Genomic DNA, 27,650 nt, shown 5'->3' on the forward strand with positions numbered 1-27,650 from the left:
ACAAATGCTGATGCTCCAGATTCTCAACTGGTCTAAAGAAGGCCAGTTTTCTTACTTCTGTCACGACTCCGACCGAAAGGCCGGCCTACTAGCTGCTACTTATTATTTCCTCCCCTTCCTTATGTGTTGATTGTGTGCACCTGTTTTGAGTTAGGTAGTAGGCTTTATTAGTCAGCCGGCCCGGCAGGGTTCCTTGTGCGGGATTAATTATTGTGATCGTCTGTTTGGTGTGCTTGTGTGCACGTCTATTGGGTTTTGTGTTTTCCCATTTTGTGGGTTTTCCCCTGGACAGTTTAAGTCCCCCTGTTTGGGGCATTTGTTTGTTCAGTACGCCCTGTGTTTTTGTGAGGGTTGGCTTATGTTCAGCGTTTATCAGTGCATTAAAATAGCACTCCCCTGAACTCTCTGCTTCCTGCGCCTGACTCCTCACCCACTACACTCAGACCGTTACAGAATCCCGCACCGACTGGAATGGAGTCAGCAGGAGCAACAGCCACTCCCCTCCCATCGATGGAAGAGAGGGTTCTACATCACACCACCGTTCTCCATCGGATAGGAACGGCGATGGATCTGGTGATGGAGAGAATGGACCGATGGGAGAGAAGCGGTCTCCTCTCTCCACCTTCGGCCCCCCCCTCCTCAGGACTCCCCATCTCCCGACTCCAGCACCCTCCGTCTTACGCTCCCAAGGGTCTATGATGGAGCGGCAGCAGGGTGCCAGGGGTTCTTACTCCAGCTAGAACTGTACCTGGCCACCGTCAGACCTACTCCCTCGGGAGCGGAGAGGGTGAATGTCCTCATCTCCTGCCTCACGGGTCGTGCTCTGGAGTGGGCAAATGCAGTTTGGAATGGCCCAGACTCAGCGAAGGAGCACTACCCCGAGTTTTCTCGCCGTTTCCGCGCCGTGTTTGACCATCCTCCAGATGGCCGAGCGGCGGGAGAACGACTATTCCATCTCCGGCAGGAGAAAAGGAGCGCCCAGGATTACGCGTTGGAGTTCCGTACCTTGGCAGCAGGATCCGGGTGGAACGACAGGGCCCTTATCGACCACTACAGGTGTAGTCTCCGGGAGGACGTCCGCAGGGAGCTAGCGTGTCGGGACACCGCTCTTTCCTTGGATGAGCTAATTGACATGTCCATCCGACTGGACAATCTGCTGGCTGCCTGCGGGCGTTCGGAGAGGGTCCTGTGTGTTCCACCACCCAGCACCTCCACTCCTGTTCCGATGGAGTTGGGAGGGGCTTTGCCGAGGGGTACCGGAGGAGGAGGCTCCCTCTGCACCAACTGTGGTCGGAGAGGACACACGGCCGATCGGTGCTGGGGGGGTCCGTCTGGGAGTCGAGATGGCAGGCGGAACATTTCTCGATCACCCCAGGTGAGTCAGCACCAAACTCACCCAGAACCCCCTGTTGGTCACATGTTTGTCTTGATTTTTTTCCTTAAATTCTTCCCCTCTTCCCAGCATAGGGCGCTAGTTGATTCAGGCGCAGCTGGGAACTTTATGGATCGCGGACTTGCTATTAAATTAGGTGTTCCGCTTGTGCCGATAGATTCTCCCTTTCCCGTGCACTCCCTAGATAGCCGGCCATTAGGGTCAGGGGTGGTCAGGGAGACCACAATCCCACTGGACATGGTAACGCAGGGGAATCATAGGGAGCGTATCAGTCTCTATATTATTGATTCGCCTGCGTTTCCAGTGGTGTTGGGGATTCCCTGGCTGGCCCGGCACAATCCTAAAATTTTGTGGAGACAGGGGGTTCTCCAGCGGTGGTCAGAGGAGTGTTCTGGAAGGTGTCTGGGAGTTTCCGTCGGTGCCACCTCGGTGGAAAGTCCAGACCAGGGTCCCACAGTGTGCATTCCCCCCGAGTATGCCGATTTGGCAATCACTTTTAGTAAAAAGAAGGCGACTAAATTACCACCACATCGACCGGGAAGGGATTGTGCGATAGATCTCCAGGTAAACGCTGCGCTTCCCAAGAGTCACGTGTACCCATTGTCCCAAGAGGAGAAGTTGGCTATGGAGACATATATCACGGAGTCTCTGGGACAGGGGTATATTCGGTCCTCCATTTCACCCGTCTCCTCTAGTTTCTTTTTTGTGAAGAAAAAGGAGGGAGGTTTGCGTCCTTGTATTGATTGTAGAGGTCTAAATGCCATCACAGTGGGGTTCAGCTACCCACTACCTCTCATTGCTACGGCAGTGGAATCCTTTCAGGGAGCGCAGTTCTTCACAAAATTGGATCTCAGGAGTGCGTATAGCCTGGTGCGTATTCGGAAGGGAGACGAGTGGAAAACCGCATTTAGTACCACATCGGGCCACTATGAGTACTGCGTCATGCCATATGGGTTAAAAAATGTTCCAGCCATTTTTCAATCCTTTGTAGACGATATTCTCAGGGACCTGCACGGGCAGGGAGTGGTTGTTTATATTGATGACATTCTGATCTACTCAGCCACTCACGCCGCGCATGTGTCTCTGGTACGCAAGGTGCTTGGTAGACTGCTGGAGCATGACCTATATGTCAAGGCTGAGAAGTGTGTGTTCTCCAAACGAGCAGTCTCCTTTCTGGGTTATCGCATTTCCACCTCGGGGGTGGAGATGGAGGGTGACCGCAGTAAGGCCGTGCGTAATTGGCCGACTCCAACCACGGTAAAAGAGGTGCAGCGGAGGTTTATCCGGGGTTTTGGCCAGGTAGCGGCTCCAATTACCTCACTGCTAAAGGGGGGCCCGGTGCGGATGCAGTGGACGGCAGAAAAGGATTGCTGACCGCCACCGCAGTGAGGCCCCGTGTTTGTACCAGGGGACAGGGTCTGGCTCTCGACCCGAAACTTGCCCCTCCGCGTGCCCTGACGGAAGCTTGGGCCGCAGTGTGTAGGGCCTTTCAAAGTCCTGAGGAGAATAAACGAGGTGTGTTATCGATTACAACTCCCTTCCTATTATCGTATTAACCCCTCGTTTCATGTCTCTCCTCAGGCCGGTGGTAGCTGGGTGGCGCTCGGCGGTCGTCGTCGCCGGCATACTAGCTGCTACTGATTATTTCCTCCCCCTCCTTATGTGTTGATTGTGTGCACCTGTTTTGAGTTAGGTAGTAGGCTTTATTAGTCAGCCGGCCCGGCAGGGTTCCTTGTGCGGGATTAATTATTGTGATCGTCTGTTTGGTGTGCTTGTGTGCACGTCTATTGGGTTTTGTGTTTTCCCATTTTGTGGGTTTTCCCCTGGACAGTTTAAGTCCCCCTGTTTGGGGCATTTGTTTGTTCAGTACGCCCTGTGTTTTTGTGAGGGTTGGCTTCTGTTCAGCGTTTATCTGCTTCCTGCGCCTGACTCCTCACCCACTACACTCAGACCGTTACAACTTCTTTAATCAGCACAACCACTTTCAGCTATGCTAACATAATTCCAAAAGGGTTTTCTAATGATCAATTAGCCTTATAAAAATTATAAACTTGGATTCGCTAACACAACGTGCCATTGGAACTCAGGAATGATGGTTGCTGATAATGGGACTCTGTACATCTATCTAGATATTCCATAAAAAATCTGCCGTTTCCAGCTACAACAGTCATTCACAACATTAACAATGTCGACACTGTATTTCTGATCAATTTGATGTTATCTTAATGGACAACAAATGTGCTTTTTAAAAAAAAACTTTAAACAAGGACATTTCTAAGTGACCCCAAACTTTTGAATGTTGTTTTGATGTGCCAATTTGTAGGCAACGTCTCTGCATTTGAGGTAACTCAGCCCATGAAACCTGTCCGCGAGATTCTTGATATGCTTATCAAGCTCAGACTCCATGTCATCAGATAATATCTTGTGTTCCTCTGCTTCTCTATCATAGCCTCTCTTTCACACAGGTACAGTTGAAGTCGGAAGTTGACATGCACCTTAGCTAAATACATTTAAACTCAGTTTTTCACAATTCCTGACATTTAATCATAGTAAAAATTCCCTGTCTTAGGTCAGTTAGGATCACCACTTTATTTTAAGGATACGAAATGTCAGAATAATAGTAGAGATAATTAATTATTTCAGCATTTATTTATTTCATCACCTTCCCAGTGGGCCAGAAGTTTACATACACTCAATTAGTATTTGGTAGCATTGCCTTTAAATTCTTAAACTTGGGTCAAATAATTTGGGTAGCCTTCCACAAGCTTCCCACAATAAGTTGGGTGAATTTTGGCCCATTCCTCCTGACAGAGCTGGTGTAACTGAGTCACGTTTGTAGGCCTCCTTGCTCGCACACGTTTTTTCAGTTCTGCCCACACATTTTCCATAGGATTGAGGTCAGGGCTTTGTGATGGCCACTCCAATACCTTGACTTTGTTGTCCTTAAGCCATTTTGCCACAACTTTGGAAGTATGCTTGGGGTCGTTGTCCATTTGGAAGACCCGTTTGCGACCAAGCTTTAACCTCCTTGACCGATGTCTGGAGATGTTGCTTCAATATATCCACATCATTTTTCTTCCTCATGAAGCCATCTATTTTGTGAAGTGCACTAGTCCCTCCTGCAGCAAAGCACCACCACAACATGATGCTGCCACCCCCACGCTTCACTGTTGGGATTGATATTTTTCGGCTTGCAAGCCACCCCCTTTTCCCTCCAAACATAACGATGGTCATTATGGCCAAACAGTTCTATTTCTGTTTCATCAGACCAGAAGACATTTCTCCAAAAAATACAATCTTTGTCCCCATGTGCAGATGCAAACCGTAGTTTGACTTTAATGGCAGTTTTGGAGCAGTGGCTTTTCTTTGAGTGGTCTTTCAGGTTATGTCAATATACACTCGTCTTACTGTGGATATCGATGCTTTTGTACCTGTTTCCTCCAGCATCATCACACGGTCCTTTGCTGTTGTTCTGGGATTGATTTGCACTTTTCGCACCAAAGTACGCACCAAAGTACGTGTCTCTAGGAGACAGAACACGTCTCCTTCCTGAGCGGTATGACAGCTGCGTGATCCCATGGTGTTTATACTTGTGTACTATTGTTTGTACCGATTAACGTGGTACCTTCAGGCGTTTGAAAATTGCTCCCAAGGATGAACCAGACTTGTGGAGGTCTACAATTTTTTTCTGAGGTCTTGGATGATTTCTTTTAATTTTCCCATGATGTCAAGCAAAGAGGCACTGAATTTGAAGGTAGGCCTTGAAATACATCCGCAGGTACACCTCCAATTGACTCAAATGATGCCAATTTGCCAATCAGAAGCTTCTAAAGCCATGACATCATTTTCTGGAATTTTCCAAGCTGTTTAAAGGCACAGTCAACTTAGTGTATGTAAACTTCTGACACACTGGAATTGTGATACAGTGAATTATAAGTGAAATTATTTGGCTGTAAACAATTGTTGGAAACCGACTTGCCAAAACTATAGTTTGCCAACAAGAAATTTGTGGAGTGGTTGATAACCGCGTTTTAATCACTCCAACCTAAGTGTATGTAAACTTCCGACTTCAACTGTACATGTTAATTTTCTTTATTGTTAATGTACGTATTCAGTGTCTGTCACGTTCTGACCGTTATTTCCTTTGTTTTGTATTTATTTAGTATGGTCAGGGCGTGAGTTGGGTGGGCAGTCTATGTTTGATTTTCTATGATTTGGGGATTTCTATGTTTCGGCCTAGTATGGTTCTCAATCAGAAGCAGGTGTCATTAGTTGTCTCTGATTGAGAATCATACTTAGGTAGCCTGGGTTGCACTGTTTGTTTGTGGGTGATTGTCTATGTTATTGTCTATCTCATTTGTAGCGTCACGGTCGTCATTAGTTTATTGTTTTTGTATAGTGTTGCAGTGTTTTCTTTATTAAAATTCACTATGAACACTTACCACGCCGCATTTTGGTCCTCTGATCCTTCTCGCCTCTCCTCTTCAGATGAAGAGGAGGAAGACCGTGACAGTGTCATTTAGTTCTTTTTTTTGCTGCTGCTCAAATGGCCTTTTTCCCTTCTACTTCCTTGGTGGCTCTTTATAGAACCTCCAGGGGGGCTTCATACAAATGCACCATTTGTAAATGATGTCTTAGTGTTGGAGCGTGCCCCTGGCTATCTATAAATAATTAAAAACAAGAAAATTGTGCTATCTGGTTTGCTTAATATTACTTTTACTATTGATACTTAAGTACATTTTAGCAATTACATTTAGTTTTGATACTTAAGTATATTTAAAAAATAAAGTATTTTAGACAAGAAGTATTTTACTGGGTGACTCACTTTTACTTGAGTCATTTTCTATTGACGTGTCTTTTTTCTGAAATATGACAATTGGGTACTTTTTCAACCACTGGTATGGGATATGGTGGCCATTCGGCTCAACTTACCCCAATGCAAACATTTTGACTATATTAGTCCACACAGCTACAAGGATGCACTTTAATGCTTGGTTTAGAACCTCATATTGGAGCGTATAGAGACCCCAACTGATGTACAAAACAATCTTAAAACGATCTACTTTGGTTTAGATACAAGCATCATGAAACCTATAACACAATACAATAATTTGACTTTGTGAAAATCTGTTTTTTTTTAGACCTAACTTGCTCACCACTTTTTCATGTGGTTCCTTCCTTCACAGACTCCTTGAAATGATGACCTCTTCCTAAATATTTGGTCACATGATCATTTTTGTGTATGGTTTCCCAGAAATAAAATAGAGTGGGGTGGCTCAACTTACCCTACTCTACCCTGCATACTGTTATATCATAAGAGAGGAGAACAAAATGTTTATTTGAATCTGTCAGGTGACCAAGCCAACTCCCAACTCCCTTTTTTCAGTCTCTGCTTTACTAACAACCTCTTCAGTTCTTCATATCTGTTTAGCTGTCTCTTACCCAATGGGGAGGTGCATGGAAGGAGCGCTCCTCTCCTAAGCGGGAGTGACAGATTCATGGCTTTTACTGGCTGACATTGGCTCCTGACTTTCTCCCGACTCTTAATCCGTGAACTCTGACGTGAGAGGAGAGAACAATCAGTGATTGGAAACAACATTGGCTCTGTCAAATGTGTTAATTAGTTAGTTTCTCACCTGCGATAGAGGTATAGGAGGTAATAGGGGTAAGTCTCTCTGTTGAGAGTTATTACATATTGTCACACCCTGATCTGTTTCACCTGTCTTTGTGATTGTCTCCACTCCCCTCCAGGTGCTGCCCATCTTCCCCATTATCCCCTGTGTTTTTATACCTGTGTTCTCTGTTAGTCTGTTGCCAGTTTGTTTTGTTTCGTCTAGCCTACCAGAGGTTTTCCCTCTGTTCCTGGCTCTTGATTGTTCCTGTTTTCTTGTTTTCCTGGTTTTGACCTTTTGTGCCTGCCTTGAGCCTGCCTGCTTGCCTTCCTGTACCTTTGCCCCACCGATATGGATTTCTGACCTCTGCCTACCCTGAGCCTGCCTGCCTACCCTGAGCCTGCCTGTCGTCCTGTACCTTTGCCCCGTCTATCTGGATTGCTGACCCCTGCCTGCCTTGACCTGTCTTTTGCCTGCCCCTGTTGGATGAATAAACTGTTGTTAATTCAACATGGTCTGCATCTGAGTCTGCATCTGGGTCTTACCTGAAACGTGATATATATTGTCATACCATAAGAAAATCTAACTTTTCTCAGCTTCTGCTTTACTTACAACCTCTTTGGTTGGTGTTTGGTGGTGTTTTACCCAACTGCCCCCAGGATGACTCATGGGTGTCAAGGCTCCTAGGCGGGAGCGACACATTTCCAGGTTTTTCTTGCATTCACTCCTGAATTTCTTATGCCTCTTAATCCTTAAACTCTGAGGATGGAGGAGAGAGGGTTCAGACAGTCGAAACAAGAACAGTGGTTCTTGACCACTCAACCACTTTGATTCTTCAAATCTTTGTTTGGTTGTCAAGGACCAAAGCCAACCATGCCACGGCCTTTTCTCCCTGCTTCCATCCCTCAGATGCGGGTAGGAGCATCATGTCAAAAACGGTCAGACTGACCAATAGCGTTTACCCACAGAACATCAGGCTGCTGAATAGCCACCACTAGGCAGGTACCTGCTAGTGGTACTCTGAGGCCAGATGAGAGAGGAATCAGACAGTGGAAACAAGGGCAGTGATTCTTATCAAATTCATTTTCTGAAGTTGTGGGTTAATTGTTTCTCATCTGAGGTGGTGCTCACAGTACGATTGGACATGAGCCTTCCCGTTGACTGCATATATTTTCATACCTTAGTGATGTTAGTAGAGTTCACCTATTATATAACACGTATTTTCACTAAAGTGGACAGACAGCCCAGCCGGCCTAGCTACAGTAGGCTTGGACAGCTCTCTTGTACGTGTGGATGAATAACATGACATGGGTTTTTGGTAGAGAGAGGACAGCACCATGTTACCATGACAATTGCTTCGACAACCCCAATGTAACTTCTCTAGCACTGGAACTGTACCCTCAGATAAGAGAAGGAGTTGGTATTATCTTTGACACCAAACAATATCAGCAGGATATTACCCAATACAACAATTGCATCCTCATTGTTAACAGGAATTTGTTATCGAGAAACGAACATCGGAAGTAAAAAAAAACTTCTGAACATAAGCCCCACAGAAATATGAATATGATAGCAATTCATCTATTCGTACATTTCCATTCTCCATTGCTATAATTCAATCCAAATAAAATTGTATTATTCACATGTGCAAGGGTACGAGGCAATTGAGGTAATGATGTACGTATAACTAGGAATAGAGTGACTATGCAACAGGATAGATAAAAAAACAGTAGCAGTAGCATACAGTGCCTTGCAAAAGTATTCGGCCCCCTTGAACTTTGCGACCTTTTGCCACATTTCAGGCTTCAAACATAAAGATATAAAACTGTATTTTTTTGTGAAGAATCAACAACAAGTGGGACACAATCATGAAGTGGAACAACATTTATTGGATATTTCAAACTGTTAACAAATCAAAAACTGAAAAATTGGGCTTGCAAAATTATTCAGCCCCCTTAAGTTAATACTTTGTAGCGCCACCTTTTGCTGCAATTACAGCTGTAAGTCGCTTGGGGTATGTCTCTATCAGTTTTGCACATCGAGAGACTGACATTTTTTCCCATTCCTCCTTGCAAAACAGCTCGAGCTCAGTGAGGTTGGATGGAGAGCATTTGTGAACAGCAGTTTTCAGTTCTTTCCACAGATTCTCGATTGGATTCAGGTCTGGACTTTGACTTGGCCATTCTAACACCTGGATATGTTTATTTTTGAACCATTCCATTGTAGATTTTGCTTTATGTTTTGGATCATTGTCTTGTTGGAAGACAAATCTCCGTCCCAGTCTCAGGTCTTTTGCAGACTTCATCAGGTTTTCTTCCAGAATGGTCCTGTATTTGGCTCCATCCATCTTCCCATCAATTTTAACCATCTTCCCTGTCCCTGCTGAAGCAAAGCAGGCCCAAACCATGATGCTGCCACCACCATGTTTGACAGTGGGGATGGTGTGTTCAGCTGTGTTGCTTTTACGCCAAACATAACGTTTTGCATTGTTGCCAAAAAGTTAAATTTTGGTTTCATCTGACCAGAGCACCTTCTTCCACATGTTTGGTGTGTCTCCCAGGTGGCTTGTGGCAAACTTTAAACGACACTTTTTATGGATATCTTTAAGAAATGGCTTTCTTCTTGCCACTCTTCCATAAAGGCCAGATTTGTGCAATATACGACTGATTGTTGTCCTATGGACAGAGTCTCCCACCTCAGCTGTAGATCTCTGCAGTTCATCCAGAGTGATCATGGGCCTCTTGGCTGCATCTCTGATCAGTCTTCTCCTTGTATGAGCTGAAAGTTTAGAGGGACGGCCAGGTCTTGGTAGATTTGCAGTGGTCTGATACTCCTTCCATTTCAATATTATCGCTTGCACAGTGCTCCTTGGGATGTTTAAAGCTTGGGAAATCTTTTTGTATCCAAATCCGGCTTTAAACTTCTTCACAACAGTATCTCGGACCTGCCTGGTGTGTTCCTTGTTCTTCATGATGCTCTCTGCGCTTTTGACGGACCTCTGAGACTATCACAGTGCAGGTGCATTTATACGGAGACTTGATTACACACAGGTGGATTGTATTTATAATCATTAGTCATTTAGGTCAACATTGGATCATTCAGAGATCCTCACTGAACTTCTGGAGAGAGTTTGCTGCACTGAAAGTAAAGGGGCTGAATAATTTTGCACACCCAATTTTTCAGTTTTTGATTTGTTAAAAAAGTTTGAAATATCCAATAAATGTCGTTCCACTTCATGATTGTGTCCCACTTGTTGTTTATTCTTCACAAAAAAATACAGTTTTATATCTTTATGTTTGAAGCCTGAAATGTGGCAAAAGGTCGCAAAGTTCAAGGGGAGCTAATACTTTCGCAAGACACTGTATGTGAGGAGCAGAAAAAGAGTCAATGCAGATGGTCCGAGTAGCTGTTTTTTAACTATTTAACTAACTACCGTAAAACTTCAGATAAACGCAGTCTCAAATAGCTGCCTGTTCCTTTTAATAGCCGGGCATCGACACACATACAGTATCAGCAAATGAGCGCCTGTTTCAAATAAACGCTGGGTCTAAATCTCTTGTTTAGGAGTGAACTACAGTGAGTACCCGCAAAGATTGCGCAAACGAAGAGAAAGGAGAGCCACATCCTTGCCATGGATGAAACAGAAGTGTGGTGTGACATGGTCAGCTCAACTAGCAACACGATCTCACGGTCTCACTTCAGTATTCAACATTTGTCCAGGGGTAGATGAATGTCTATGGGCGAAGAGAAAGTAGGTAAGGCTGTTAAAACAGAAGAAAAAAAATTGACTGTCAATCATAATTAACTTTGATGGTTAAGTTGCCCCAAGTGGACGGTATTGAAGTCATCTCACGATGTCCTGGGGACCTGAACAAACATTGAATAGTGAATTCTATCTGGTGTGATTGGAACTACGGGGGATACAAAGCTCAACAAGGTCAAACTGGTGAGAGAATGGTGCTGAAGCACGAAATCGGGGGCGTATGATAGGCAGCCTAGTCTTTGCAAGTCTGATCTGCGATGGATTTGGTATTATAATGTTTATACAGGTCATACTGGTCACAGTGAACAGTGTGGTAGTCTTTTCAACATTTTATTGAGCAAAAGCTGTGTGTATTAAGGACATAGAGTCTAATAAGCGCTGTTGGTGTTCAGTGATAAACGCCCGAGGTACTAATTGAAGTTTTACCGTATTTAGCGGTCTTATGGCTTGGGGGTAGACGCTGTTCAAGGCCCTGTTGGTTCCAGACTTGGAGCAACGGTACCGCTTGCCATGCGATAGCAGATAGAACAGTCTGTGACTCGGGTGGCTGGAGTCTTTGACAATGTTTAGGGCCTTCTTCTGACACCGCCTGGTGTGGAGGTCCTGAATGGCAGAGGTCCTGGATAATTGAGTGAAAACATATGATGTGTGTCAGCCCACATAGTTGAAGCCGCACATGCACACAGTAATATCATTGATGTGATCTGAAGATACGAGTAAATTTGCCTAAAACATGTACCATACTGATTACTTTATTTGGACAAACCCTCACCGACTCACAATGTTCCCCGACCCCAAATGTTGTTAGACCCATAGAGACACATTTATATTTGTGTTCTATTTAACTCTGCGGGTAGAAAAACACAGTTCATTCTGACCAGTAAAGAACAGAGGATTGGAATGTCTTACCATGGCTTGGTTGGTTTGTAAGGCTGCTGTTCATCTGTCTGGTCAGAAAAGGCTGTGGTGGAGAGCAGACAGACCTGCAGACACAGGACGCCCAGCAGCCATATAGCCTGCTTCATGCTGATACACTAGAACCTGCTACACAGTCAACTCCCTTTTGTACTTTTATCACACGGGTGCACAACGCACACTCATGCATGCAACACACCCACTTTGCTCTCCAATCCACTCCCTCTCTCAATTCAACTAACTGTATAGTGTACTACTTAGTGCAGTATATATTTTTTACTTTATTTAACTAGGCAGGTCAGTTAAGAACAAATTCTTATTTTCAATGAAGGCCTAGGAATGGTGGGTTTTAACTGCCTTGTTCAGAGGCAGAACGACAGATTTTTACATTGTCAGCTCAGGGATTCAATCTTGCAACCATTCGGTTACTGGCTCAACGCTCTAACCACTAGGCTACCTGCCGCCCCAAGTATATGGGGCATAGTGTGATTACGGTGTGATTCTGCGCTCTGATACCGAGTCTACTACAAGCATCAGAGATTAGAGACGTACCATGGAGCAGCAGAGGCCCCCAGTGAACTTTGCCCTCCCACACCACACCACACCACACCAAAGCCCTGGCAGCAGCCCCAGCTGACTGGATCCTCATGTGACTGGGTTTCACATGAAGCAATCATTAGTCCAGCTTCATTCTCCAAAGAATCACTTTACTGGCTCCCTCAAAAAGCCTGGACTCAGATCTGTGTCACACTAATGACCATTCCCGTTGGCAAGACAGCACAAACAGATCTGGGACCAGGCTACAAAAAGCCTCCTTACCCCAGGAAACCTCACTGTGTGACTGTTCACTGTTCCAGCAGGAGCTTGCTTTTCTTTTCTGGGATATAGTCACAGGCTGTGGAGTTTCCTGGTTATTAGTTTGTATTTATTTCACCATCTCTTGCAGTTGAGTACCTGTTTTTCTCTCTCTTTTTTCATGCTGGGCTGATGCGTGTATAGAATGCATTGTTTTCTGGTTGGGTTCAGTAAGGGTGTGAGGAGCAAGGCTATCTGAATGGGAAAGGGATGCCAGGATAAAAACTTCAGTGAGCATTCGGTTAATCATGGCTTACATTAAAATGTGATCAAATGTGCCCACGAACAAACTTGTATTTACAAGTGTATTATTTCATGGCATTTCAGGTTTAGTAGGCCGATGTGATTATGGAGTGTTAAACTTTGTTCCATTAAAAGTTAGCCTCAAATCCAGCTGCAGTTGCTCCTTAGAAATAGATGATGGAAGCTTAGAATATGATGACTTTATTCTCATTCAGTTAAAAACATTTCATGGAAAATGTATTGCTCAATTATATTCACTTTTGTCATGAACGTAACTACTGTGGCATAGTCTTTGTGATATTACTGACGGGCTGTACAAATGAATTTTCAGTTTAGTCTACTGTGCTGCGTTCATTCCAAACAGTAAAATAACGGTTTACATGTCGCGGTCTGATAGGCTCTTTCGCTAGCAGGTGTTTGCAACTTCAATTGCGCTTGTTAGTAGTCCAGATGCCGCCCTTTCCGTACTGTACAGAGACTGAAACATAGGTTACTAGCTTTATGCATGAGTTGCCTAAAAAGTCAGTCGAAATTCTGAAGAGTCTAACATGAAATGAGAATGAAATGGACTTGACTTACACAGATATGATCATGTAGGCTAGAGTGTTTCTGGTTTTTATAAATCGTGTTAATGCGCGCTGGCCAGAGACCGGGATTTGCTTACTGTACCGGTGTGGAACTGAAAAGAAGAAGCCTAGGGCACGGACCCGGTGAGTTACTTATACGTTTTAAATGACAAATTAACATGTTATTATTACACCCCGTCAAAGTTATGGTAATACTATACTGATGAAGCAGAATATCCTAATAGTAATAGCCAAATCATTAATATGAATTTGATTTCACTGTTCATCACTATCATCACAAGGTAGTGCTGGTATAATAACAAATTATTCACAAATGTACATTCAATATCTCTCTCTATCTCTCTCTCCCCCTCCAAAAGAGATACTGAATAGATTAACATGATTGTACAGATGCAGGAAATGTTTCCTGTTAACTCCAGGAAAATGGACTCCTGTGTTCCTCCTCACATCAGCTCAACAGATTGTAAATCAGTAATCATACGCTATTATGTCAGAGTTGGAGTGAGACATCAGCTTTGGACTGCCTACACGCATGCACACACACGCAAGCACACACGCACACACACACACACACACACACACACACACACACACACACACACACACACACACACACACACACACACACACACACACACACACACCCCGTTGAATCTCTTCCGGGACTTCTGACATATGGTATTAGAGGTCTTCACTGGTCCACCTGAACCTGGATTCTCAGACCCGTCCCAGGACCTGCGCGAGTCCGGGTCCAAAAATTCAAACTTTTCCCTCGGGTCCGGGTCGGGTGTTTTTGATTGTCATCGGGTCTCGAGTCAACTACAGCTAATAGACCCGAATGGACCCGACCACAGCTCGGCATTGCCTATAGCATATTTGTTTTACACTAATAAGGTGAATTTATTGATTTATAGAAGGCCTAGCCAACATATAAAACCTATTTGTTTACCAGAATGGCAACTTGGCTGATGTTCTTTTTTTTTTGTCACTCGGGTCCAATCGGGTCTGTTCTAGACCCAGACCCATTAGGGTACGGGTCGGGTCTAGGTCTGGTTGTCGTTGGCTCCATTCGAGTTCGGGTCTGACTGTCATGATTGTCCTCTAGTTCATATACAGTTAAACGTTGTTTGAAATGTTGCTCTGTGAGTCAGAATGAGAGAAAAGGAAACACTTGGGAAATGTAATTCAGGTCAGGAGTACTAATTCTCCTTACAAAACGGCTTGATTGTTGTGGCTTAGCAGATTGAAATGTGTGTTCTCTCACCATGGGGGTTTAGGGTGCTGCTGTGCTGAGAGCAGTCCTAATCACCTGCTGTAGTTAGTACCTTAATCAGGAGTTATTAACAAGCCAGTGATACGTGTCATACCTGGGTTCAAATACTATTTCAAATCATTCCAAATACTTTATCTAGGCTTGATTGACCTTGCCTGGTGCAATGGATCCAATACAACAGTTGAAAAAGTGCAAACCCAAACAATCTGGCACTTCAGGCAGGCTGAAGCAAATGCTAAAAGTATTTGAAGGTTTTCAAATTGTATTGAACCCAGGTCTGGGGGGGTATTTGGCTGCTCCTGAAGAGTCAGACAGCTCAAGGTTTTGTACAATCTGAGAGTACAAGTGTCTAGCACAGTGTAGCCCAGCCAGGTTTTCCTTCAATCAGTCCCACTTGTAATCTTGTGTTCAGTCTTGTTTTTCAGCACAGAGCGTTAGTTGAGCTTTTCATTCATCATTGTTCATCTTAAATATTTAGCTTTGTGTTTCCCGCACACACAAAATACCAACCATGATTTGTCTTTTGTCGTCGAGGAAATGAAGGACTTGGAACCAATCTAGACAATGGTATCTTGATTTAAGAGAGAGTCAGAGCCTACAGTAATATTTCAATATACGGATGATTAGGTTAAATTCATTCACTCAAGTAAAGGCATCTCATTGCTGAGTGAAAAGGGACTAAATACAATTCAGTCTTCTGTAAAAGGAGATCATTTTTATAACATTTTGTAAAGAAGTGTGCATTTTGGGAATGCTTATGGTTCTCCTACTGCATTGTTTGTACACAGGAAGACAAATGATGCTATGTAAGGATTGGATAGGAAGGTCTTTCTGCCCGACCTGCATACCAGAAAACTCACACACTGACAAAAGACTGCAGAGCCACCATGTATTCCTTCCTGGTGCATGCTCTATATTGTGAAATCAACACAGACACAGCATTTCATTAGACCTAAGAAGTAAAAAAGGTTTAATTTGTACAATTGAAGTCGGAAGTTTACATACACTTAGGTTGGAGTCATTAAAACTTGCTTTTCAACCACTCCACAAATGTCTTGTTAACTAACTATAGTTTTGGCAAGTCAGTTAGGACATCTACTTCGCGCATGACACAAGTCATTTTTTCCTACAATTGTCTACAGACAGATTATTTCACTTATAATTCACTGTATCACAATTCCAGTGGGTCAGATGTTTACATACACTAAGTTGACTGTGCCTTTAAACAGCTTGGAAAATTCCAGAAAATGATGTCATGGCTTTAGAAGCTTCTGATAGGCAAATTGACATAATTGGAGTCAATTGGAGGTGTACCCGTGGATATATTTCAAGGCCTACCTTCAAACTCAGTGCCTCTTTGCTTGACATCATGGGAAAATCAAAATAAATCATCCAAGACCTCAGAAAAAAATTGTAGACCTCCACAAGTCTGGTTTATCCTTGGGAGCAATTTCCAAACGCCTGAACCTACCACGTTCATCTGTACAAACAATAGTACACACAAGTATAAACACCATGGGACCACGCAGCCGTCATACCGCTCAGGAAGGAGACGCATTCTGTTTCCTAGAGATGAACGTACTTTGGTGCGAAAAGTGCAAATCAATCCCAGAACAGCAGCAAAGGACCTTATGAAGATGCTGGAGGTAACAAATACAAAAGTATCTATTATCCACAGTAAAACAAGTCCTATATCAACATACCCTGAAAGGCCGCTCAGCAAGGAAGAAGCCACTGCTCCAAAACCGCCATAAAAAAGCCAGACTACGGTTTGCATCTGCACATGGGGACAAAGATTGTACTTTTTGGAGAAATGTCCTCTGGTCTGATGAAACAGAAATAGAACTGTTTGGCCATAATGACCATCGTTATGTTTGGAGGGAAAAGGGGGAGGCTTGCAAGCCGAAGAATGCCATCCCAACAGTGAAGCATGGGGGGTGGCAGCATCATGTTGTGGTGGTGCTTTGCTGCAGGAGGGACTGATGCACTTCACAAAATAGATGGCATCATGAGGCAGAAAACTGATGTGGATATATTGAAGCAACATCTCAAGGCATCAGTCAGGAAGTTAAAGCTTGGTTGCAAATGGGTCTTCCAAATGGACAATGACCCAAAGCATATTTTCAAAGTTGTGGCAAAATGGCAACAAAGTCAATGTATTGGAGTGGACATTACAAAGCCCTGACCTCAATCCCATAGAAAATGTCTTGGCAGAACTGAAAAAGCGTGTGCGAGCAAGGAGGCCTACAAACCTGACTCAGTTAAACCAGCTCTGTCAGGAGGATTAGGCCAACATTCACCCAACCTATTGAGGGAGGCTTGTGGAAGGCTACACGAAACGTTTGACCCAAGTTAAACAATTTAAAGGCAATGCTACCAAATACTAATTGAGTGTATGTAAACGTCTGACCCACTAGGAATGTGATCAAAGAAATAAAAGCTGAAATAAATAGTTCTCTCTACTATTATTCTGACATTTCACATTCACTTCAACTGTATATTTGTTTTAGTTGAATCTTGATGTAGCTAGTTGTTAGTGATAGATACAGCAGTGAGGTGTGTGATACAGTCTTTGAAAAAAGGTGCAAAGTAGAACCATATATGGTTATTCGGTTTGTCCCCATGGGGACACTGCTGGTTCACTCATACTCCCTTCAATTAACCTATTCTCTGCTTTATAAAATTACAGAAAATATTCATTTGAAAGACAGAAATCATGGCAAAATTTAATTGTCAGTACTGTAAATGTAAAGTGATTAAGGGAATACCAGATACATTCACAATATTTCCATATACATTTTAAAGCATTCTCACACATCTTTTTATATTTATCAGATTATTCCTGATTTTAATGTTGAAATACTTAGGTCAACACTAATGCTCAGGCACTATATAAAAGAAAGAAACATAGAATGCTAAAGGTTTTAGGTAGAACCCTTTGTCTTACAATGAACCGTTGTTTATCAAAAAGGGTTCTTCAGACAAAAACAGTTCTTGGTGGAACCCTATTCCTCAGCAAATAACCCTTTTTTCTAAGTCTGCTCACTGAAAATGACTTTTGCTAAAGGAGGAGACGACACTGAGCATAGTTCTCTGTTGTGCTGTGTTGATCTACGTTAGGCACACACTTAAGACAAGCTTAACCCACTCAAATCCCAACCTTAACCATTAGAAGAAACAACCCAAACTGTCCTTATATCATAATCTAAGAGAAACGTCCCCCTTTGACCTTTTCCCAATGTCTGTCATCCACTTACAGTCTGTCCTGAGCTCAGTGGAGACAACAGATTGGAGCAGGGGGTTGGATTGACAGTGGTACCTGAGTCAGCCATGAGGCGGAAGCTGGACATGTCGGGACTGACGGACGATGAGGCAGAGCACGTTCTACAAGTGGTGCAGCGGGACATGAAGCTCCGGAAGAAAGAGGACGAGCGCCTCAGGTAAATTTGGACCTTTGGACCATAGAGTTGGATGGAGGGCACACTTGCCACAAAGCCTGTTTTAGCATGGGTAGTGCCATTGAAGGCTTTCAATATTATAAAGTAATCAACTTGTTGGGACTTGCTACGGGTTATGGAGGATCACAGATTTCCATCTAGGTCAAATCAAATCACACTGTATTTGTCACATGCTTCGTAAACAACAGGTGTAGACTAACAGTAAAATGCTGATTTACTGGTCCTTCCCAACAACGCAGAGAGAAAAAAATAAAAATAATAGAGAGTGCAAATCTGTCATCAAGGCAAAGGGTGGCAATTTTGAAGAATCTCAAACATAACATATATTTTGATTTGTTTAACACTTTTTTGGTTACTACATGATTCCATATGTGTTATTTCATAGTTTGTATGTCTTCACTCTTATTCTACAATGTAGAAAAAAAAAAAAAAACCTTGAATGAGTAGCTTTGTCCAAACTTTTGACTGGAACTTTAGGTATGTACATAAACTGTAGGTAGGGATAAAGTGACTGGGAAACAAGATAGATAATTAACAGTAACAGCAGCGTATGTAATGAGTCAAAAGAGTTAGTGCAAAAAGGGTCAATGCAGATAGTCTGGGTAGCTATTGGTTAACTATTTAACTAACTATTTAGCAGTCTTATGTCTTGGGGGTAGAAGCTTTTTAGGCTCCTGTTGGTTCCAGACTTGTTGTTTGCCGTGCGGTAGCAGAGAGAACAGTCTATGACATGGGTGGCTGGAGTCCAGGCATTGGATATCACAGGAGATTTCCCATCCTGCCTCTGGCCCACTGTATCTCCAAAACAAGAGACAGGAAGAGCCTGCCCTTTCCTGTTTGACTATGACTCACCTCCTGCCTAAATCACCATGGAAACTGGTATACACCCAATCTCAAACCCCCAAGGGACCTGGGGAGATCTGAGAGGATTGGATGGGGATAATCAATATGGCCTATCAAGGGGGAAATAAAGTCATTACTGTACAGAACTATATTGCTTATACCCATCCAGTCATTACCAGTCCTTTCAGATTTGCATAACTAGGTAGGGGTGTATGAATTCAAATGACAGCTATTGAAGGTCCTTAGATACAAGCGTCAACACCACAGTGTGCCGTTTGTGATAATTGGATACTAACTGAATGAAACTAAAAGGTGTCCTTGGTTGGTTCTGAATACCCACAATCGCAATGAATTAAATGCATTCATGTACTGAGTTATGCTTGGTGAGGTAGTGAACAGTGAGAAGCATTCTCACCTTTCCTTAGCCCTGCTGAGTGAGCTTTCAGAGGGTTAAAATAACATTAGAATGTCACCACTTCTGTCCTATCTCTCTATTATGCTCCAGAACCTTCAGGGACAGTTCTCTCTCTCTCTCTCTCTCTCTCTCTCTCTCTCTCTCTCTCTCTCTCTCTCTCTCTCTCTCTCTCTCTCTCTCACTCTCACTCTCACTCGCTCTCTCTCTCTAATGCATGGTTATGTACAGGGTGAGATTGTATCTCTTTCCGTGTTGAAAACCACAGTGAGTTATTCTGTCCTAATGGGCACAGAGTTGATCTAGCCTCGCAGAACCAGTCTGAGAGCTGTGTTAAAGTGGTGAGCTATCACGCAACCAGGCTGGTTCACGAGGCTGTTGTCGATTTAGTGGTAACTGAAACATGGGGATTTGGCCAAGATTATTAGATTGTTTTGGACTGATCAAAGTCTTGGCCTGAATCTTTGGTGTCTGGCCAGCATTCACTCATGATCTATTGCAACATTCAGTGCAATAAGGTATGTGTCAACATTATGGAGATGTAGCTACCACGGAGGCTTGATCCACTTGACTAAGAGTAGTAGAGATGTGCTGGCTCTTACAACCTGGAATGTAGAAACCGCATAAGGAGTGTGTGCTCAGTCCTTGGAGACTCTAACTAGGCTTAGCTTAAGCTGAACCTTTTTTTCATTCCTCCTTGACTGATCTCGAGATAGTGGCAACTGACCAGAGGATGACCCGTTTGTAAAGACCAAGGCTTCACTTAGTTTATATCACAGCTGTACAACCTTCGCATAACCAGCATACTCTTGTTGGGGGTCTTCACCACTCTATCTTCCAACCAGACGTTTGACCCTTCACCTCCCCAGTGATTAGGAAGTGAGTTTCGCTGCTGCTGCTGTGTTTGATTCTCGTAAACAGGGCAGGCGCTTACCATCAACTAATCTTGTTGTTTTCCATTTATGTCTGGATTTGTACAGTCAGGCTGGGGAGATTGGGCGAGCTTGATGGTGCAGTTTCTACACAGCATAACGCACTGCTGGTTTCCTGAAGTGTGGCTTGATTGAATTTCAGCTGTATTCATCATCAGATTGATTATTATTCAGAATGTCCTCCTTGATTTAGAGGTAGTTTCAGAGATAAGACACTGGATGGTTTAGTTAGCGTCAGATTCTGTGATCCTGTTTTAATCAAATGCTGGTGATATACAGTACCAGTCATGCCCTGACCTTAGAGCTTTTTTGGTTTGGTCAGGGTGTGATTTGGGTGGGCATTCTATGTTCCTTTTTCTATGTTTTTGTATTTCTTTGTTTTGGCTGGGTATGGTTCTCAATCAGGGACAGCTGTCTATCGTTGTCGCTGATTGGGAACCATACTTAGCTTTTTCCCACAGGGTTTTTGTGGGTAGTTATCTTCTGTTTTGTGTTTCTGCACCTGACAGGACTGTTCCGGTTTCCGTTCATTCTCTGTGTTAGTTTTGTTATTGAGTTGATTCAGTTGAATTAAAAGTATGAACATTTACAACGCTGCGCTTTGGTCCACACCTTCTTCAACAGACGATCGTTACAGTACCAGTCAAACGGTTGGACACACCTACTCATTCAAGGGTGTTTATATATATTGACTATTTTCTACATTGTAGAATAATAGTGAAGACATCAAAACTAGGAAATAACACATATGGAATCATGTAGTAACCAAACAAGTGTTCAATAATTCAAAATGTATTTTATATTTTAGAAACCTTCAAAGTAGCCACCCTTTGCCTTAATGACAGCTTTGTACACTTATACACCTGGCATTCTCACGACCAGATTCATGAGGAATGCTTTTCCAACAGTCTTGAAGGAGTTCCCACATATGCTGAGCACTTGTTGGCTGATTTTCCTCCACTCTGTGGTCCAACTCATCCCAAACCATCTCAATTTGGTTGAGGTCGGATGATTGTGGATGCCAGGTCATCTGATGCAGAACTCCATCAATTATTGGTTAAATAGCCCTTATACAACCTGGAGGTGTGTTTTGGGTAATTGTCCATTTGAAAAACAAATGATACTCCCACTAAGCTGATTATATCTCCCTCACTAACTTTAAGCATCAGCTGTCAGAGCAGCTACTGATCAATGCACCTGTACACAGGCCATCTGTAAATTGCCTACCCAACTAACTCAATCCCATATTGTTATTCTTTTGCTCTTTTGCACCCCAGTATCTCTACTTGCATATCATCATCTGCACAGCTAGATAACGCTAATGAATTTATCCTCTGCAGCAGAGATAACTCTGGGTCTTCTTTTCCTGTGGCGGTCCTCATGACAACCAGTTTCACAAAGCACTTGATGGTTTTTGCGTCTGCACTTGAAGAAACTTCAAAAGTTCTTGAAATTTCCCTGATTAACTGACCTTCATGCAAGTAGCCTAGTGGTTAGAGTGTGGAACTAGTTACCGAAAGGCTGCAAGATCGAATCCCTAAGCTGATAAGGTAAAAATCTGTTGTTCTGCCCCTGAACAAGGCAGGTTAACCCACTGTTCCTAAACCGTCATTAAAAATAAGAATTTGTTCTTAACTGACTTGCCTAGTTAAATTAAGGTAAAAAAGTAATGATGGACTGTTGTTTCTCTTTGCTTATTTGAGCTGTTCTTGCCATAATGTGGACATGGTCTTTTACCAAATAGGGATATCTTCTGTATACCCCCTACCTTGTCACAATACAACTGATTGGCTCAAATGCATTAAGAAGGAAATAATATTGAAATGCATTCCAGGTGAAGCTGGTTGAGAGAATGCCAAGAGCTGTCATCAAGGCAAATGGTGGCTACTTTGGTGACTACATGATTCCATATGTGTTATTTCATAGTTTTGATGTCTTCTCTATTATTCTACAATGTAGAAAATAGTAAAAAAATAAAGAAAACCCATGGAATGAGTAGGTGAGTCCAAACTTTTGACTGGTACTTTAGTTACTGTCTATTAATGACACAATGGCTTAATGACATTGAGCTATAATTTGTTAACTGCACACACACACACACACACACACACACACACACACACACACACACACACACACACACACACACACACACACACACACACACACACACACACACACACACACACACACACACACACACACACACACACACACACACAACCGTTTTCAGTTGTTATTACATCAAGAGGCTAAACTCTCATTCCATGCAGCTAGTGTGCATTGGCTAAGGCTTTCTCTCTCTCGCTCTACCCATCTGTCCCCAAGTGCTTGCTCTATGCATCCTGCTTTTCAATTTCTCCTTTGACATGCAGGAGCATCACACAATATCATATAGGGATGAGTGAGAGCCCGGAGGCACTGAAAGACACACTCAGTGTGGTCTCAGCGATCCGAGTTAAGAGGGAGAAACTATATAAACTCAGCAAAAAAAGAAATGTCCTCTCACTGTCAACTGCGTTTATTTTCAGCAAACTTGTGTATATATTTGTGTGAACATAACAGCATTCAACAACTGAGACATAAACTGAACAAGTTCCACAGACATGTAACTAACAGAAATTGAATAATGTGTCCCTGAACAAAGGGGGGGGGGGGGTCGAAATCAAAAGTAACCAGCTGCATCAAGTACTGCAGTGCATCTCCTCCTCATGGACTGCACCAGATTTGCCAGGTCTTCCGCCAAGGCACCTGCAAGTTCCTGGACATTTCTGGGGGGAATGGCCCTAGTCCTCACCCTCTGATTCAACAGGTCCCAGACGTGCTCAATGGGATTGAGATCCGGGCTCTTCGCTGGCCATGGCAGAACACTGACATTCCTGTCTTGCAGGAAATTACGCACAGAACGAGCAGTATGGCTGGTGGCATTGTCATGCTGGAGGGTCATGTCAGGATGAGCCTGCAGGAAGGGTACTGCATGAAGGAGGAGGATGTCTTTCCTGTAACGCACAGTGTTGAGATTGCCTGCAATGACAACAAGCTCAGTCCGATGATGCTGTGACACACCACCCAAGACCATGACGGACCCTCCACCTCCAAATCAATCCCGCTCCAGGGTACAGGCCTTGGTGTAATGCTCATTCCTTCGACGATAAACGCGAATCCGACAATCACCCCTGGTGAGACAAAACCGCGACTCGTCAGTGAAGAGCACTTTTTGCCAGTCCTGTCTGGTCCAGCGACGGTGGGATTGTGCCCATAGGCGACATTGTTGCCGGTGATATCTGGTGAGGACCTGCCTTTACAACAGGCCTACAAGCCCTCAGTTCAGCCTCTTTCAGCCTATTGCAGACAGTCTGAGCATTGATGGAGGGATTGTGCATTCCTGGTGTAACTCCGGCAGTTGTTGTTGCCATCCTGTACCTGTCCCGCAGATGTGATGTTTGGATGTACCGATCCTGTGCAGGTGTTGTTACACCTGGTCTGCCACTGCAAGGATGATCAGCTGTCCGTACTGTCTCCCCATAGCGCTGTCTTAGGCATCTCACAGTACGGACATTGCAATTTATTGCCCTGGCCACATCTGCATTCCTCATGTCTCCTTGCAGATGAGCAGGGACCCTGGGCATCTTTTTTTTTGTGTTTTTCAGAGTCAGTAGAAAGGCCTCTTTAGTGTCCTAAGATTTCATAGCTGTGACCTTAATTGCCTACCGTCTGTAAGCTGTTAGTGTCTTAACGGCCGTTCCACAGGTGCATGTTCATTAATTGTTTATGGTTCATTGAACAAGCATGGGAACAGTGTTCAAACCCTTTTATGAATTATCTTTGAAAGACAGGGTCCTGAAAAAGTGACGTTTCTTTTTTTGCTGAGTTTTATGTTACCCAATACCACTGAGGTGTTGCCTTTCTATTCTCACATTCCTGCAGTTCATACCCTGATGAAGACAGCTTGGCTGTCGAAACGTTGGTAATTCGATTTTTGCATCTGAGCTGCTAGAGTGTGCGGCTCTCTTTTATTTTCACATTCCTGCAGTACCTGGTAAAATAGTGCCAACATGGTTGCCATGTTCTCAGAATATAAGATATTAATGTTCTAGGCACGTTTCATGGGAGCGTTGCAAGAACATTCATGTGTCCAGTTTTCTGAGAGTTCGGAGAATATTCATTCAACGTCCCATCAAACATACACAGAACATGGTTGCCATGTTCTCAAATGATAAGATATTAATGTTCTAGACACGTTTCATGAGAACGTTGCAAGAACATTCCTGTGTACCAGTCATTGGGATGGTCCCAAAGAAACATTCTATAAAAAAATATATTGTTTCATCATTATACATCACCCCTTGTTACTGTGGCTGAGCCCATCAAGGCTCTGATTGGTGAACCACCGATCCATTCACAGCTCTTTGTTTGTTGGCAAGATTAGGGACACTCATACACACACAAACAATGCTTTTAACATACAGTGTTTTCAGCTTACATATTTGACACACATGATTACATTTTGCATGTTCATTTATAAAGTTATTATTATTCCACATGTCCACCCCTGGGATTTGAATTGTACACGCACATATCCCAACCAGAAGCCATGGATACCAGGCAACATCCGCATCAAGTTGAAGGCTAGAGCTGTCGCTTTCAATGAGCGGGACACTAATCCGGACGTTTATAAGAAATTCCGCTACCCCCTCAGGTGAACCATCAAACAGGCAAAGCGTGAATACAGGATTAAGATTGAATAATACTACACCGGCTCTGATGCTCGTCGGATGTGGCAGGGCTTGAAAACTATTGCGGACTACAAAAGGAAACCCAGCCGAGAGCTGCCCAATGACACGAGCCTACCAGGCGAGCTAAATGCCTTTTATGCTCGCTTCGAGGCAAGTAACACTGAAGCATGCATGAGAGCACCAGCTGCTCCGGACGACTGTGTGATAACGCTCTCGGTAGTCGATGTGAGCAAGACCTTTAAAACAGGACAACATTTACAAAGCCACAGAGCCAAATGGATTACCAGAGCCTGTACTCAAAGCATGCGCAGACCAACTGGCAAGTGTCTTCACTGACATTTTAACCTCTCTCTGACCGAGTCTGTAATACCTACATGTTTCAAGCAGACCACCATAGTCACTGTGCCCAAGGAAGCGAAGGTAACCTGCCTAAATGCTTACTGCCCCGTAGCAATCACGTTGGTAGCCATGAAGTACATTTAAAGGCTGGTCATGGCTCACATCAACTTCATTATCCCGGATACCCTAGATCCACTCCAATTTGCATACCGTCCCAACAGATCCACAGATGATGCAATCTCAATTGCACTCCACACTGCCCTTTCCCACCTGGACAAAAGGAACACAAATGCCAGAATACTGTTAATTGACTACAGCTCAGCGTTCAATACCATAGTGCCACAAAGCTCATCACTTAGCTAAAGACCCTGGGACTAAACACCTCCCTCTGCAACTGGTTTCTGAACTTCCTGACTGGCCTCCACAGGTGGTAAGGATAGTTAACAACACGTCTGCCATGCTGATCCTCAACACTGCGGCCCCTCAGGGGTGCGTGCTTAGTCCCCTCCTGTACTCCCTGTTCACCCACAACTGTATGGCAAAACATGACTCCAACACCATCATTACGTTTGCTGACGACACAACAGATTACAGACAACAATGAGACAGGCTATAGGGAGGAGGTCAGAGGCCTGGCAGTGTGGTGTTAGGACAACAACCTCTCCCTCAATGTGAGCAAGACAAAGGAGCTGATCATGGACCACAGGAAAAGGCGGGCCTAAAAGGCCCCCATTGAGATCGATGGGGCTGTAGTGGAGCGGGTCGAGAGTTTCAACTTCCTTGGTGTCCGCATCACCAACGAACTATCATGGTGCAAACACACCAAGACAGTCGTGAAGAGGGCATGACAACACCTTTTCCCCCTCAGGAGACTGAAATAATTTGGCCTGGGTCCCCAGATCCTAAAAAAGTTCTACATCTGCACCATTGAGAGTATCCTGAACGGTTGCATCACCGCCTGGTATGGTAACTGCTCAGCATCTGACTGTATGGCCCAGTACATCACTGTGGCTAAGCTTCCTGCCATCCAGGACTTATATACTAGGCAGTGTCAGAGGAAGGCCCAAAACATTGTCAGAGACTCCAGTCACCCAAATCATAAACTGTTCTTTCTGCTACCGCACGGCAAGCAGTACCAGAGCGCCAAATCTGGGACCAGAAGGCTCCTTAACAACTTCTAACCCCAAGCCATAAGACTGCTGAACAATGAATCAAATGGCCTCCCAGACTATTTACATTGACACCCCCTGCCCCCATTTGTTTTTACACTGCTGCTACCCGCTGTTTATTATCTATGATTAGTCACTTTACCACGACCTACATGTACAAAATATCTCGACTAACCTGTTCCCCCGCACATTGACTCGGTACCAGTACCCCCTGTATATAGCGTCGTTATTTTTTTGTGTTCATTTTTTATTCTTTTTTACTTTAGTTTATTTGGTAAAAATATTCTTAACTCTTTTTTGAACTGCATTGTTGGTTAAGGGCTTGTAAGTACGCATTTCACGGCAAGGTCTACACCTGTTGTATTCGGGAGCATGTGACTAAAGAAGTTGGGTTTGATTTTATTACATTTCTTTTGTCAGCTATCAGTTCATCACACTAGTCCCTCATCAATGAGTATGGTTACATGCACACAATAATGTGGATAGTCTGATTAATATAATAGTTCAATTAAAATGTTTACATGCTTTGCAAGAAGAGTGATTCCCTAATAATACTGTTTACGTGGACACTTCTGAAATGAGGCTACCTGATGGCAGAAAAATCAAATCGCCAATCAAAATACACGTTCTACCACGGCGAACGTTATTTTTGGGAAGCATATTTGATTCTGACTTCGAACATAAAGTTTGTATGTGAAAACTACTTCTAAGATGCATACATTCAGTTGTTCCAGACACACTTCACACACACTAAAGAGGGAGGCTCACTTGGCTGGTGCTAGCACATGCACAGATCAAGTACACCTCTGGAACACCAATTAAGGTGTTTACATGTCCTAATAATTAAAAAGATTGCTAAAAAAAAACAGGTGTTTTAATCGGCATATGCTTACTTCCATTTTGACCATGCACCGATTAAGATAGGCAGAGTAAGGTAGTTCCTTTATTTCTTTAGGGATATGAATACCATGTATGTCCACTTCATCATCAGACCATTTTATTGGTAAACTACACGGTAATGTAAGTGTTGTATTTTTTTGCAACTTAATATGTAATATGGTATACTTATCCTAGGTGGGTTGTAATCCAGAGAGGTTAGAAACATGATCTAAATCATCTA

At 43.6% G+C, this 27,650-nt stretch overlaps 1 protein-coding gene across 5 annotated transcripts in view; it reads left to right on the forward strand.

Annotated features, from left to right (window-relative positions):
- The window catches only part of si:ch211-106h4.9 (rab effector MyRIP), an 80,384-nt gene that overhangs the window by 6,026 nt on the left and 46,708 nt on the right, over positions 1-27,650 (forward strand). Inside the window, exons 1-2 of one of the 5 annotated variants that reach the window (XM_021613017.2) lie at positions 12,423-13,491; positions 17,901-18,081. In XM_021613017.2, coding sequence (XP_021468692.2) covers positions 13,413-13,491; positions 17,901-18,081 — 260 coding nt within the window. In that variant the 5' untranslated portion in view covers positions 12,423-13,412. Of the gene's footprint in view, positions 1-12,422; positions 13,492-17,900; positions 18,082-27,650 lie in introns of those variants that run through there. The other 4 variants (XM_021613018.2, XM_021613020.2, XM_021613019.2 and 1 more) reach the window with 4 other exon arrangements.

Source organism: Oncorhynchus mykiss, chromosome 8 (genome assembly GCF_013265735.2).
Source record: "Oncorhynchus mykiss isolate Arlee chromosome 8, USDA_OmykA_1.1, whole genome shotgun sequence".
Taxonomy (NCBI): domain Eukaryota; kingdom Metazoa; phylum Chordata; class Actinopteri; order Salmoniformes; family Salmonidae; genus Oncorhynchus; species Oncorhynchus mykiss.